Genomic DNA, 17,286 nt, shown 5'->3' on the forward strand with positions numbered 1-17,286 from the left:
ATATTGTGGAGATTCCGTTCGCACCGAGCGTCCATACAATAGAAATATGTCACAGACTCCTATATTGGAGATGAACTTTAATAACCAGATATATTTTGACCCTACATTAACCTGATTGCTCAGATAAATACTTTTACAGTTGTAACAAAAGGGCTACAATAATATCGCGTGGTCTCCATTCATGTTGAATGTCCACAGACTGCCCAGCAATAATGTATCACATTTAAAAGACACCACTATGGAATTTTTACAGGTCCCGCTAGTTTAAACTGAATTGATCAAAAATCAAAAATAAACTAAGATGAATGTACAAAATGTATAACAATATTTTCAATTGTGACCCATTTTTGACCCCTTGAAAAAATTTTAACCGGCTAAAAACCCATAAAAGAACGGCCCGAAATAAATCCAGTCATTTGAAGCCCTTATCGCCGTTCTGCAACTTTTAGTTTCGGAGGAGATAAAGTTTGAAAATATGGAGACAGGCATAAAGACAGACATAGGATGTGCCAATAAAATTATACACTCTTTAAATGACCATAAAACCAACATTTATTATAATAAAAAAAATGCCTCAGTCTTCTTCACAAGTACCTAATAAAAATTAAAGTCGACTTACCTTTTTCCTCAGATACACTAATACAAATCATAAAACTCATCACCGATAGAACCTACTTTCAGTTTAATAATTCTTACTACAGACAGAAATTTGGACTCCCTATGGGTAACCCCCTTAGTGGTGTACTAGCCTGCTTATTCTTAGAATTCTTAGAAACCAACTCTTTCAAATACAGACTTCCTAACAACTCCATATATTTTAGATATATAGATGACATTCTTATTTTCCTACCTAAAAACACACAAATAGAACAAATTAGAAATAAATTAAATTCAGTGGAGCCATCTATAAAATTTACACATGAATCCAAACAAGACAACTCCCTAGCTTTTCTAGACATACTCCTCATCAGATCAGAAACCGAGCTGAGTTTCAAAGTACATAGAAAGACCACACACAAAAACGATTATATTCATTACTACTCGCACCACAATGATAAAATAAAGACTGGCATGATTATTGTTTTTTTCTTACGTGCCTTTAGAATATGCAGCCCCCAATATCTTAATGATGAATTTCAATACATTACGAATGTTTTAAAAAAACTACAGTACCCATCCTATTTCATTTCTTATGCAAAGAAAAAAGCTACGAAAATACACTATAATATAAACAGACAGAAAAATGAAACAAATACCTCACTACTAAACAGACATCTTTTCATTCCCACCCACACCAAAAATAAAAAAAAACCTACGACACTCTTAATAGACTTGGTTTTCACTTGATACAAACAACTTCCCCAACAATAAAACAGACATAAAAAACTACCGACCACTCTCCCAAAACCCTCACATCCGACGCCGGTATATATTCCATCCCATGTAACAACTGTTAACAAGCGTACATAGGTGAAACACAGTGAAATTTGAAATTAAGACTTTACGAACACAGAAGAGATATAAGGAATGGTAACACCCAAAATGTACTCTTTTGCCATTGTGCAGAACACGATCACTCGTTTAATTTAGATCATGCGAAAATTATTAAATACGTGATAGATAGAGCTAAAAGAAGACTTTTAGAATCAGCACTAATATTAAATACTAATACTATTACGCAAAGAAAAGGTTTCTACCATTTAGCCCCTAGCATAGGGAAAATAATAAGCAGAGAACAAAATATCAAAATAGATCCTGGCTAACAGTTCTTCCTTAAATATTTCAACAAAATGAATAAGTTTACAAAAAAAAAAAAGAAAAGAAAATGTACATATTTACTTAACGCATTTTTAAAAGTGTATATATAGACATTGAACAACTTAATCTTCCCATACGCACACATGTGTCCTTCCCGATATGGGTAGGATTCAAAAACTATTCTCTTTTTCGTATTATCTATGACTTTTTCTTTTCTTGCATTTTTTATCCTGAAGATGACCTCTGAAATAAGGACGAAACGTTGATTATTTTAATAATTTCATTCGGTTTTTCTATTTTTCTCAAAACAAATATATATATATATGTGGAGAGAGAGAGAGAGAGAGAGAGAGAGACAGACAGACAGAGAGAAAGAGAGAGAGAGTGAGAAAGAGAGAGTGAGAGAGAGAGAGGAGGGAGAGAGTTTGTTTATGGTGAGAAGGGGGGGGACTACCTAGATTAAAATTATTCCCTGTTTATATGTTATTCTACTTGGGGATTGAGAGATGCAGATGGCAGACATCGAGGTGACATCTGCTTAGATTCTCTCTTCATTGTCGGTCACACCTTGCTTGTTCCACTTCCTTTCATGCACTTAAAACAAACTGTGGTCTTTCAAAGTACATTGTATGTTTCTGTAAAATTGTTGATATAAATATATTTTTTTCATCATTTCATGTTTTCTCATCTCATTTTCCCTATGGTCCGCTGTTGATTTTAGCACTTAGTAACTGACGATCCATTCATCTTTTTAGTCACCAATTTAATTACGTATTCATTAATTGTTAGTGTTGTTCTTGGCACTTTCTGAAGATTTCAGCAAAATGTAACGTAGTGAGTATGGCGCGTGTGTGTGAGAAAATCAGCAGCAGCCATAGGATAGCTGACTAGCGAAAATATTAGCAGCAGTTCTCTTAGCACACATGCAAATCAAGCAAGTGTTCACGCACTGACGTCATGGGTAAAAAGAGAAAAGATGAAAGGCAGAAAAAAGACAGCACGTGTTCGAGCAAAGGAAGCAACCGGACATATTTTTACTCGTGGGCGGCAAGAGAAAAAATTTACTGTGTGGTCGAAAAAGTGGGAAGACAAGCAATGACGAAAAACACATGTGTGAAAGAGTGTCTTGACAGACATGTTCGATGCATGAGTGATATTTTGAGCGTTGTCGGAAATTACTGGAAGAAATGGGGTTTTTTGGGATTTTTTTTGTATTAACCTAAATAAAATGCTGAGTCGTATATTTCATGTTCTTCCTTGTTTGTTTGTTTATTTGTTTGTTTGTTCCTGCGACGATACTAGACAATGTGTGGGTCCAAGTGGTTGAAATGTAATGACATGGTTCGAGAGTAACGGTCATGTTACAAAAAATACATTACATGTAGCCAGGAGCAACACTACAGATTCAGTAATGAAGCAAGCTTTATCCAAGGTAATTATCAAAAGATATGTTCAATATATGTAACTTACGGCCGATATCCATTGCTTCTTCTTTTCCATTAGGAAACCGGGTTTTCTTTTGTGCAAGTCCTTGGGAGACTGAATTGGTCAAAAGAAAAACAAGAAGTAACTGTAGTAATTTAACATTTAATAATCACATAAAACAATGCTAACGGCAGTATCTATGTATTAATACTCTTGTACGTTTCACGAAAGTACCTATGTTTGTCGCGCTTTCCAGATTATGAATTATTCGATCGAGAGATCCTATTTATTGAAAACGAGAATAGAAGTTGATAACATACTATAATGTTATGGCCCTTTTAGGCTGTGATCATAGCGTAGTATCTGTGTTAACTATGGCAAGCAGAGCCAAGGGTCGAATCATTATTATTATTATTAATTGATTTGAGCGACGGATGGTCACTGGATCAGTTATTATGATTAGAAGAATAAACAATTAAATTGAGGAAGAGATGATTGATATGTGAATTGCAAAAGGAATGCAAAAATAGAAAATAGATGTAAACATTATTTGGGGTGTGGATAAACAAATAACTAGATGGGGACATTAGGTTGGTCTTAGATACGTAATGAGGTGACTTAAGAGAACACGTGATGTAGTTAGTTTTGGAGAGATTCAGAGAGTTGTGGTTTTACTACGAAAGCGGACAGATGCTATAGACAGGGTTAGACAGACAGCCAGGGAGCGGGCTGTAAGAATAGAAAATGTACACGAACTGCAAATCCTGTGAAAACTATTTGAGATAACTGTTATAAATTTATATTATGAAAATATAAAGAGTTGTTTTGTGGTTTCACAAGTAAGAACCTATGTCTCAATTGGATGGTGTTGGTCGTTTCATGGTTTGTCACGGAGCAGCAGGAAGATAGAACTCTTCAAGAAAAAGGTATGAAGCATATATTATTCTTCTTATATATGAACTGTAAAATATCCCGTGTGACAAGTCTGATACAACATGACTCACTTTAAACGTCAATATCATATCCTCCTGGCTAAACAACATACATACGATTTATATGTTTATTCTCTGTCCGTTAAAAGAACAATATATCACATCAACTAGATAACACATGACATGTTTTAATATATCATCTCTTCTAATATAATCGATATACAATAATACTATCAACATTAAATTAATATATATATATATATATATATATATATATATATATTAATTTAATGTTGATAACGGTCATGTTACAAAAAATACATTACATGTAGCTAGGAGCAACACTACAGATTCAGTAATGAAGCAAGATTCATCCAAGATATGTTCAATATATGTAACTTACAGCCGATATCCATTGCCTCTTCGTTTTTACCATCAGGAAACCGGGTTTTCTCTTGTGAAAGTCCTTGGGAGACTGAATTGGTCAAAAGAAAAAAAAGAAGTAACTGTAGTAATTTAACATTTAATAATCATATAAAACAATGCTAACGGTAGTATCTATGTATTAATACTCTTGTACGTTTCACGAAAGTAGCTATGTTTGTCGCGCTCCAGGTTATGAATTATTCGATCAGGAGATCCTATTTATTGAAAACGAGAATAGAAGTTGATAACGTACTATGAACATTAACCGTATGTATCGCTTGAAAAAAAAACAACAATAACAAAATCTAAATTTATAAGCTATAAAAATAAACAGTATAATTAATCTAAGGATTATGGCCTAACGATTAAGGCACCGGACTGTGGTAAACATGGTCTGAGGTTCGATCCCTAGAAACAGGTGAACTACGCTGACGAGAGGTAATGACCTTGAAACACGCGTGTACGTAGATTACTGTTTTAAAAAAAATAATAATAATAAATAAATAAAAATGTTATATCCGTCCAAATTAAAAAAGGCGACTTTCTAAGTAAATAAAAAAATGAGCTCCGAGGCAGAGCCAATATTAACCGTATGTATCGTTTGAAAAAAAAACAACAATAGCAAAATATATATATATATATATATAACCCTAATTTCCTGTTTGTAGTAAGTATCACATTTGAAAGATACCACTGTGGAATTTTCACAGGTCCCGCAAGTTTAAACTGAATTGATCAAAAATAAACTAAGATGAATGTACAAAATGTATAACAATATTTTCAATTGTGACCCATTTTTGACCCCTTGAAAACTATTTTAACCGGCTAAAAACCCATAAAAGAACAACCCAAAATAAATCCAATCATTTGAAGCCCTTATCGCCGCTCTGCGACTTTTAGTTTCAGAGGAGATAATGTTTGAAAATATGGAGACAGACAGACAGACAGACATATAGCCGTTTTTATATATATATATATATATATATATATATATATATATATATATATATATATATATATATATATATATATATAGGGTGTCCCAATAAAATGCATACACTCTTTAAATGACCATAAAACCAACATTTATTATAAGAAACAAAAGTTTCATACATCAAAATACTGTGAACAAATATAGAAACCAGCTAATTATCAAAAGTGTTCAAATTATTGGTCATTGTGGTCCATGAACAGCTGACAACGCTCACTGATTGATTCAAAAACGTTCCTAATTAGTTTAATTGGTATGTTGATACGTCTTCTTTCAATGGTTGCTTTCAACTCATTCATTGTATCTCGTTTTGTGGTGTGACCTTACGTTTAAAATGCCCCCAATCTGTAAGGAGGGATTAAATCTGGTGAGCGTGCACAGTATTCGATACTGCCTTTTCGTTCTAACTATCTGTTTTGCAGATGACTATCAAAATATGCTCTTTCGTCATGATGATAAGGGGAAGTGCTCCATTCTGCTGGAAGTGCCATTCGTTATTCCTAAACATCTCTTGGGAACATGGTATAGCGTATTCATGCAGCAAGTTAAGATAACTTAAAGAGTGTATACATTTTATTATGACACCCTGTATACACATATACGTACATATATACACACATTCATATACATATATACACATACACACATGCACACACATGCATATATATATATATATATATATATGACTCAAATCACCTTCACGTCCCATCTTGCATATAAAATTGGAATGCTATAACATCTTGCAAGTCATCAAAATGGCTACTGTTTGCTTAATATTGCACAGATTAGCTTAGAAATTTAGATCTGCGCATTTGTTAGTGTTGCCAAGTTTCACTAATGTTTATTAAAACTATCAGATTTAGAAACAAAAACATTGATTAGCATATAATACTGGCATGCAGTGTAAATACAACCCTTACCCTAAGGAGTTTGAGAATTCCATGTTAAATTTAGTCAACAAAATTAAATTTAAAAAACAAAAACACCATTATAACCCGGTTACTCAAAAAATAAATAATTTTTCCGAGAAAGTTTAAAAGACAAAAACTTACTATAAACTTGACTATCCTACATATAAAAGACTTGTATAAAGAACTTAATAAATCTTATAAAACAGTCCCTCGTAAGACTTTAGATTCTATTAATTCTGAGGCTAAACATTTACTGACTTCTATGAACATTCATAACTTCACTGAAATAATTTCTCCGGGTACCCCTAGATTTACCCTCAAGGATCATAAACCTAATTTTTATGACAACCCCTCCATCAGATTAATCTGCCCATTTAAATCTGACTTAGGTGCTGTAAGCAAAAACGTCTTAGATAGAATCATCCCTTTCTATTAAAGAAAAAGTTAATCTTGGCTAAATTCAGATTCCGTAATTAATTGGTTTGTCTCTCTTAAAAATAAACACCTCCTTAACTTCATAACCTTTGACATCTAAAATTATAATCAATCAATTTCTCCGATCCTTTTAAATAAGGCTCTAGTCTTTGCTAAAAGAAATTCTGACTTAACTAATTTAGAAATTAAATTAATTCTCCTAGCGAGAGTCCCTTATACAATTTAACAATAAGTTTTGGACTAGAAAGGACACCCCTAATAATTTTGACATCTTGACTGTTTTTTTTCTTACGGATTTAGTGGAGCTCTTCTTACTGAAAAAAACTTAAATATATTTAAACATATCCATGGGAGCCTTTTTTTACGTAGATTTTATCTTTCTTTTTACAATATTATTGGAATTCGTTCCCTTTTTCTTGTACCTATTTGTGAATTATTCCACTGATTTCTGCCTTTTAGATTACTTTGGATCATCTTCCAATTACGCGATTCCCTTGGATTTTACTTGTGCGAATGGAAATTTAACTAACTTTCTTACATTCTGCATCTTCGGATTTTACCGTCATTGGAAATTTTACCCTTCACCAGACTATCCATTCATGTGAAATCACTTTTTTATTCACCCTATTCCCTCTGCTTCATTTTTTGTTATCAAGTAAGATCTATGACGTACTTGTAGTTTCATTAAATACTTTTGGAGGCAAAATCCGATCCCGCATTTTGCTAAATCCTACCCTCTGATGAGAAGAAAAGTATTTCTTCGAAACTCAGCGGATTAAGGACTATCCACTTATTTAGTGTTTCTTTTTAAAATTGAATAGGTTTTTAACTCTTTTTACCTGAACATGAGTCAAACTTTTTAATATATATATTAATATAATATATATATATATATATATATATACATATGCACATAATGTCAAACTTTTTAATATATATAATTAATATAATATATATATATATATATATATATATATATATATATAAGGCTTACACGGCCCCTTCTCATTGGCTACAGCTTCTCCTTCTAGCACCTCCTCCCCGTATACACACATTCCCTTCATTACACGAAGGAAGACCAAAGTTACGGTTGAAATTTTGTTTTTGTAAAAAGTTTTATTTTCAAAAGATATTTTGTATTCCGAATAAAAAAGTCACCCAATAAAAAATAGAATAAAGAAAGGATATAAAATTTTATTCTTTTCGCATTAATTTATATATATATATATATATATATATATATATATATATATATATATATATATATATATATTAGAAAAAGTACCCATCGTTGACTGGGTTCAAAAACAGCCTGCAGAAAATGGAAGGGTTGTAAAGAGATAGCTTCGAATTTGGGGGTATCAAAACCAAAGCAAAATATGATGAAAGTAAAAATAAAATAGATAAACCCCATAATTTATTATACCATACCTGTTCACACTGAAACACTTATCACAATATTTTGTGGATCTATATTAAAAAACCTTGTTAAACTTTGTGACATATTTCCATTCTATGGAGGTCAGGTGCGAACGATCACCCCATAGTTTTATTATACCATATTTCTTCAAACTGATACATAATTATCAAAGTATACTTACGCAGATAGTTATGAAAGTCTTTATTAAAGTTTGTGCCTATTTCCATTCTATGGAGGCCAGGCGAGATTGCAGACCCCACAATTTTATTATACCATCCCTATTTAAGTTAAAACATACTTATCAAAGTATTATTATGTACATCTATAGCAAAATACTTTGTGAACCAGGCGCATACACAGACCCCACAATTTTAATGAATCATCATTATGCCAGATCAAACATACCCATTCCTGTGTCTATGGGATAAGTTTTCTATAATAGTCAACCATATAGGAGCCTATTCATGACCAGACACACACACACAGACGTTCAGCTTTATATATATATATACTAGCATTTCAGCCCGGCGTTGCCCGGGTGTTTGGAGGTGTATGTTGAGCAAAAAAAAAAAGTGGTAGTAGGAAAGCAAGCTCGAACCCGTATTGTGAAGGATGGAAAGAATGGGAAAAAACTTGACGTTTTTGCTGTTACGACCACCACCAAACCGGAAGTAACGTAGGTTTAAATTAAGGCTAGACAATCGAAAACAGAGGATGACTTTCGACAATATCGGCGAAAAAAGCGACCCCTCCCTGTAGAAAAGTGCTCAGAGGGTGAAGAAATGAATGTTTTTAGCCAATTTTTTGATATTTGTCATCTGAGAGGTTGAGCTTAAAAACGATACTGATCTTGTAAAAAACCGTCGCCTTTATCGAAAGTTTTAGGCAGACATGCAAGCATACATACATGCATTTATATATTGGTAGGTCAAATTTTCGACCCAAACCGATTAAAAAGCTTGCCCTATCTCTGAATACCCTCTATGTAAAATTTCAAATGTTTAGACCAGAAATTGTCTGAGTAATTTGGTAGAGACCACAGCGATTAATATTTTTTAACTTTGACTCCTATTATGACTCCTTAAAATTTATTGTTTTGGGCTCAAATCAAGTTATTAACTTAGATCCATGTCCAAGAAACCTATATCTTAAATTTCAAGTGTTCAGCCCTAAAATTGTTGGGGAATTTGGTAGGGTTTCCAAAGGTCAAATTGTTGAACTTTGATCACTTTACAGCCGAATTTCCGGCTGAAACCCGATTAAAAAGATTTTCTGAAATCTCAATACCCCGTATATCAAATTTCGAGTCTGTAGACCGAAAATCGACAGAGTAGTTTGGTAAGGAAATGTACACTGACAGACAGACAGACAGACAGAGACACAGACAGACATTTTCACTTTTATATATATATATATATATATATATATAATAAATAAAAATCTGGATACTGAAAATTTATTCAAATTTAAAAAAAAAAAAAAACTTATAAACCTACTAGCATTTCAGCCTGGCGTTTCCTGGGTGTTTGGAGAAGTATGTTGAGCAAAAAAAAACGTGGTAGTAGGAAGGCAAGCCCGAACCCATACCGCAAAGGAGGAAAAGAATGGGAGAAAAATGCTGTCTCTACCAAATTACTCAGCCAATTTTTGGTCTAAACATTTTGAAATTTTACATAAGTATATTCAGACATATGGCAGGCTTTTTCATCGTTTTTTTGCTGAAAATTTGGCTATTAAAGTTCAAAAGATTTTACCTTTGCTGTTTCTAGCAAACTATTCAGCCAATTTTGGGTCTAAACATTAGAAATTTTACATAAAGGATAGTCAGACATGCAGCAAGCTTTTTAATCGGGTGAAAGTTGAAAGAGTTGACCTTTGCAGAATCTACCAAACTCCTTCGCCAAGTTTGGGTCTAAACACTTGAAATTTTAGATGTAGGTTACTTGGACATGTGTCAAATATTTTAATTTAATTTGAGCCCAAAACAATAAATTATAAGGGGCCAAAATTTGGGTCAAATTTAAAAATAAATTGAGGTCTGCAGTCTCTACCAACTTCTCTCTATGCTAGTTAAGGAAGCCTATTATATAGAAAGCATTACCGTACATATTCACAGTTTGTAATATATATATATGCACATAAAGTTAAGAACAGTACATAGGGCCCGAGCAAAGCCGAGCTGAACTGCTAGTATATATATATAAAGTGAAAATATCTGTCTCTGTGTGTATGTATGTGTGTGTCTGTGTACATTTCCCTACACAATAACCCTGTCAATTTTCGGTTTAGAGACTCGAGATTTGACATAAGGAGTATTAAGATGTGAGAAAATCTTTTTAACCAGTATTAAGCACGAAATGTGGCTGTCAAGGCGTCAAAGTTCAACGATTTGACCTTTGAAAACTCTACCAAACTCCTTTCTCAATTTTGAGTCTAAACATTTGAAATTTTAGATGTAGGTTACTTGGGCACGGATCAAACTTTTTAATTTGATTTGAGCCCCCGAAAATAAATGTTAAGGGATCAAAGTTTTAAAAAAATTGACCTCTGCGATCTCTACCAAATTACTCAACCAATTTCTGGCCTAAACATTTGAAATTTTACATAGAGGGTATTCAGAGATAGGGCAAGCATTTTAATTTGTAGGATTGAAAATTTGAGCTGCCAAGGGATCAAAGTTCAAAAAATTTTACCTTTGCAGTGTCTTGCAAACTACTCAGTCAATTTTGGGTCTAAACATTTTAAATCTCTAGATGTGGCTGGTTACCTTTAATGCATCCAAAACCAAACCCCTATCCTTACATCATCAACGCTCTGATCCCCATCTGGCATCAATTGTGATGGATGGCTCTCGTCTGGGTGAAGCCCCGTGTTTTGACAAGCTTCTGAGTTTGACCTTTACTCCTGGTCTGAAATGGAACACGTACATCAAGTCTGTTGCCAAGGTCCCTGGAAAGATGGTAGGATCCTTTTACCGCTCCAGAAGATATCTCACTACTGATGCAATTCTCTATCTATATAAAAGCCAAGTACGTCCAAGGATGGAATACTGCTGCCATATCTGGACAGGAGCTGCTAAAAACAGCCTATCCTGCCTTGACAGAGTACAAAATAGACTTTGTGGCTTAGTGGGGGATGCCCTTTTCTCTACCCTGCAACCTCTCTCCCACAGAAGAGACGTTGCGAGCCTATCCTTGCTTTATTGTTATTTCCATGGCAGGTGCTCGTCTGAACTCCAATCTCTGGTTCCCCCTCGCCAATCTTTCAGGAAAAACACCCGTCTAGCTGAATCCACTGTGAAAAATTTCCCCCGCTCTATATCTGTGCCTAAATCAAAACGCGGATTCCATGAACAAAGCTTCTTACTTAGAACTGCACGCCTGTGGAACTCTGTTCCGTCTGCCTGCTCCCCTCCGGACTACAACTTGAATGTCTTCAAGTCCAATGTTAACAAATTCCTAATGAACCACCCCCTTAATTAAACACTTCATCAAATCTCCACACTAACGTAATGTACTTGCAATAACCCTTATCCCTGAGTGGCTTCCGGGCCTTGATAAGTGGTGATCACTGTGTAAAAAAAAATAAATAAATAAAAAATAACGGGTATTCAGACATGCAGCAAGCATTTTAATCAGTTTGGAGGCGAAAATTTGGCTGCCAATGGTCAAAGTTGAAAGAGTTGACCTTTGCAGACTCTACCAAATATCTCCGATAATTTTGGGTCTTAAGACTTGAAATTTTAGATGTAGGTAACTTGGACATGGGTAAAACTTTATATTTTGATTTGAGACCAAAATAATAAATGTTAAGTGGTCAAAATTGGGGTCAAATTTAAAAAAGAAAAATTATCACTGCGATCTCTACGAAATTACTCAGAAAAATTTTGGTCTAAACATTTTAAATCTTACATAAAGTGTATTCACACGTAGGGCAAGTTATGAACAGTACATAAGGCCCGAGCAAAGCCGGGCTGAACTGCTAGTGTATATATATATATATATATATGATAAAGTGCTTCCTCAAGAAAGAGAAGGGCATTTCAGTGTTGGTCTTGTTGGTCTTAGAAGTGTTAAATGTAACCATCTATTTTTTTGCACCAAATACTCCAGAGTGGAAAAGACTGAATCAGGAAGTTCTTGATCACCAATGCTCTTTAAAGTGCTGCCCTGGATATTCTTGTCATCTGCATATTTATATATTAATTTTTGACATTAGTGATCCCATTCAAGTTCAAAATAAGCTTGCCATGATAAATAATACCTTACTTGAGAGCCCAACTTTTAAACTCCTGGGTCGAACATTCACAGACAAAATGAATCAGAACAAATATATCAAGAATATTGCTACGGCTGCTGCAAATAATGTGGACTCCCTCTACCACGCTAGAAAAATACTCACTCCAAGAGCATCCTACATATTTAGAAAGCTACAATTCACCCATGCATGGAGCATTATCTGAATTGGTGCATCTACCACTCTTTAGCAGGGTTTATAAAAGAGTCTCAAGCCTCCAACACTCGGACAAGCTCCAATCCCACTCCCATTGCTGCAATGTCATATCACTGTTTTTTTTTTTATATATATATACTTACTAGCATGGGTGCCCGGCGTTGCCTAGGTGTTTGGAGGTGTGTGTTGAGCAAAAAAAAAAAGTGGTAGTAGGAGGGCAAACTCGAACCCGTATTGCGAAGGAGGAAAAGAATGTGAAAAAAAACGTAACACCTTTGCTGTTATGACCACCACCAAACCGGAAGTGACGTAGGTTTAAATTAAGGCTAGACAATCGAAAAGACTTTCGAAAATATCGGCGAAAAAAGCGACCCCTCCCTGTAGAAAAGTGCCCAGTTGAGGGTGAAGAATTAATCTTTTTAGCCAATTTTTCGGTATTTGTCGTCTGAAGGGTCGAACTTCAAAACGATACTGATCTTGTGAAAATTCCGTCGTCTCTGTCGAAAGTTTTATACAAACATACATTTATATATTTGTAACACAAATTTTCGACCCAAAACGATTAAAAAGGTTGACTTTCACTGAATACCCTTTATGTAAAAGTTCAAATGTTTAGAATTTGGTAGAGACTGCAGAGGTCAAATTTTTTTAAACTTTGACCCCTATTATGACTCCTTAACATTTATTGTTTTGGGCTCAAATCAAATTATTAAATTAGATCCATGTCCAAGGAACCTATATCTAAAATTTCAAGTGTTTAGACCCAAAATTGTCGGAGGAGTTTGGTAGAGTTCTCAAAGGTCAAATCATTGAACTTTGACGCCTTAACAGCCAAATTTTTGGCCGAAAACCGATTAAAAAGTTTTTCCCAAATCTCACAACCCTGTACATCAAACTTCTAGTCTTTAGACTGAAAGTTGACGGAGTTATTGTGTAGAGAAATGTACACAGACAGACAGACAGACAGACAGACACTTTCACTTTTATAGATATACTAGCATTACAGCCCGGGGTTGCCCGGGTGTTTGGATGTGTATGTTGAGCAAAAAAAAAAAGTGGTAGTAGGAAGGCAGGCTCAAACCCGTACCGCAAAGGAAGAAAAGAACGGGGAAAAACCTGACGTCTATGCTGTTACGATCACCGCCAAACCGGAAGTGACATTTTTTTAAATTAAGGCTAGACAATCGAAAGGAGAGGATGACTTTCAAAAATATTGGTGAAAAAAGCGACCCCCCTTGTAGAAAAGTGCCCATTTTAAGGTGAAGATATTAATGTTTTTAGCCAATTTTTCTGATATTTGTCGTATGAAAGGTCGAACATTAAAACGATACTGCGCTTGGTAAAAGCCGTCGCCTGTATCGAAAGTTTTAGGCAGACATGCAAACATACATACATACATACATACATACATACATTTATATATTAGTAACTAAACATTTTTGACCCAAACTGATGAAACTCGGTCTATCTCTGAATACCCTTTATGTAAAATTTCAAATGTTTAGACCAGAAATTGTCTGAGTAATTTGGTAGAGACCGCAGAGATCTTCTTTTTTTTAACTTTGACCCCTATAATGACCCCTTAAAATTTATTGTTTTGGGCTCAAATCAAGTTGTCCAAGAAACCTATTTCTAAAATTTTAAGTGTTTAGACCCAAAATTGTCGGAGGAGTTTGGTAGAGTTCTCAAAAGTCAAATCGTTGAATTTTGACCCATTAACAGCCAAAATTGTGGAATTTAGAGGTCGGGGTAAATTTCTTAAACGTCCGTCAAAGAATTAAGTTACAAAAGAGATCTTGTATTTTATTAAGTACTAGCGAGTGTGCCGCGTCGGTACACAAAACGCCAAGTCAAACACTAAATCGAGTACACTCAACATCAAGTACCCTTAATATCGTCTTACCATCAACGCTTACTCTGTGAATGGCAAATTCCCATATCCACAAAAGAAAATCACTGACAAAACAAAAATACCCTAACTAAGGGTAAGGATAATCAGTAAACGTTGGATAAAATGATGGTTAAAACTATTACGAACTTGCCAGGATTCGAACCTGGAATCTTCTAATTCATAGTCAGACGCGTGATCCATTGCACCACAAGTCATGTCCGTATACCGAAAGATGTTACCGCGACTGTATACAGACAGTGCTAAATTCCGTTGACATAGATCAGGGTTGTTCAAAGCCTAGCCTGCAGGCCGCATGCGGCCCGCGGCCTCCTTCAATGCGGCCCGCACCCTCTTCTAGAAAACTTTTAGACATCTATTGAGTTATTTCGAAAAAAGTTGTTTTTTACTAAACTTTATTTGAGTTTGAATTGGAATAATTCAACTCAAACACCTTTATTCCGTACTGTATACAGAATTTTAATAGTTGTAGTACACCATCATAAGCATACAATTGTTTTAAATTGTGATTTTCATTTTGATGAAATAATAAACATTTATTATTATTATTCTTTATAATTTCAGTTTTACTTAATCCTCCATTACATTCTGTTCTATTTTTTCTTTTCGGACTTAGTGCCACATTTTTTACAATGGCTCAGAAAAGAAAAATCTCTGATGAAAAGCGTCAATTCAAGGATAGTTGGGAATTGAGGTTTCTGGTGAAAGAACAAAGTGGTCGAGTTTTATGTTTAATTTGTAATGAAATGATATCTGTTATGAAAGAGTACAATGTACAACGACACTACAGCACTCTTCATGTCACTGGCTATGATAAATACACTGGTGAGACGCGGCGAGCCCTACTCAATGATCTCAAATCAGACCTGCGTAAGCGTCAAGAAAAGATGTTTCAATTAGTGAAGCCTTCGTCTTCTACAACCATAGCCTCTTATGATGTATCACTTTTGATGGCTAAATCCAAAAAGGCATTCTCTGACGGTGATCTCATTAAGCGATGTGTAATAGCTATGGGAAAGGCCATGGGCTTTAACGATGCAACTCTTGGGTTTGAAAAAATTCCACTCTCGCATCAAACTGTTGCTAGACGTGTTGAAGAGCTTAGCAATTTCGTTCAGGAGAAGGTCATGAATCAAATTCAGCAGTGTGTTTATTTTTCTCTCGCTCTTGATGAAAGCACAGATATAAGGGATGTCAGCCAGTTGCTTGTCTTTGTTAGAAGTATTGACTCACAGTTTAATGTCAGTGAGGAGTTACTCGGCTTACTCCCACTTTTTACCACTACAAAAGGATCTGATATTTATGAAGCACTGAATTCTTTAGTGAGCAAGTATGGTGGATTTCAGAAATGCTCTTGCATCGTTACAGATGGTGCCAAATCAATGACTGGAGCTAAAAGAGGGGTTATAGCATACTTGAGAGATGCTGGAGTCGACTGCCCAATGTTTCATTGCATTATTCATCAAGAATCGTTATCTAGTCGCTGTATACGTTTATCTGATGTAATGCAGCATGTAATGAGAATTATTAATTTCATTAGAGGCGGTAATAAAGCACTGAGGCATCGTCTATTTGTTGATTTCTTGAAAGATTTGGATACAGAATTTTCTGACGTTTCACTCCATTCTACTGTTCATTGGCTTAGTACTGGGAAATGTCTGCAGCAGTTCTTCAGTTTGCGTAATGAGATTCTAAACTTTTTAGAAGAACTGAATGCAGACACTGATGGATTTAAAGGTTTATTGCAAGACGTCAACTTTCTGAAAGGTCTAGCATTCCTCACGGATATTACTCAGCATCTGAATAAGCTCAATTTAAGTTTACAGGGTAGGAATCAAACAATTGTTTCTCTGTATGGTTTCATAGATGGCTTCTGCAAAAAATTAAGTCTCTTCAAAAGTCTGCAAAGTAACATTCTGATTCACTTTCCAAGTTGTGATGTTATTTCTAAAGAAATAGAGGACAAAAACTTCTGCTGCTTTGTTGAAACTCTTGATACCCTGATTGAAGACTTCAACAAGCGATTTCAAGATTTCCAGCACCTTGAGAAAAACTTCAATGTATTCAATGCTCCGCTGATTATAACTATATCAGAAGCCGATGAAGATTTGCAGCTTGAATTGTATGACTTGCAAAGTGACCAGTTTTTATTAAGCAAAGCTACACTGCCAATCACTCAATTTTGGCCTCTTCTTTCTGAAGAGCATTATCCTAATTTACGCCATTTTGGATTGCACATGCTGTCAATGTTTGGCAGTACCTACCTTTGTGAAGCAGCATTTTCCGCAATGAAGTCGATTAAATCCAAAGAGAGGAATCTACTTAATCAAACATCTCTCGAAGCCTGCCTTCGTTTAACCTTAACCTCAGTTGACATTGACGCAAAGGAGTTGGCTTCCAAAATGCAGGCACACCCATCTCACTGAATTTTAAGTAAACTGTACTGTTTTACGTGCTTCCTTAAATATTTTTTACAAATAAATTTATGGTTTATTCTTATTCATACTTGTCAGTTATTTTTAAGGTTTCCTGGTCTACTGATCTTGCTCAAAATTTCCAAAACTCTCTTATTCGTAGTATTCACATCTTAGCTTCTTTAATCTATTCTCTGGGAATATGTTTTTATG

At 34.8% G+C, this 17,286-nt stretch overlaps 1 protein-coding gene across 5 annotated transcripts in view; it reads right to left on the bottom strand.

The window, feature by feature from the left end:
• Window positions 1–17,286, bottom strand: part of LOC145286152 (uncharacterized) — a 484,368-nt gene that overhangs the window by 408,871 nt on the left and 58,211 nt on the right. For all 5 annotated transcript variants that reach the window (XM_080134898.1, XM_080134897.1, XM_080134896.1 and 2 more), the window contains 2 exons: window positions 4,519–4,590; window positions 3,229–3,297 (listed from right to left, as the gene is read on the bottom strand). In XM_080134898.1, the coding sequence (XP_079991024.1) occupies window positions 3,229–3,297; window positions 4,519–4,590 (141 nt within the window). The remainder of the gene's footprint in view (window positions 1–3,228; window positions 3,298–4,518; window positions 4,591–17,286) is intronic.

Source organism: Euprymna scolopes, chromosome 10 (assembly GCF_053919585.1).
Source record: "Euprymna scolopes isolate OS-2025 chromosome 10, ASM5391958v1, whole genome shotgun sequence".
Lineage (NCBI taxonomy): Eukaryota > Metazoa > Mollusca > Cephalopoda > Sepiida > Sepiolidae > Euprymna > Euprymna scolopes.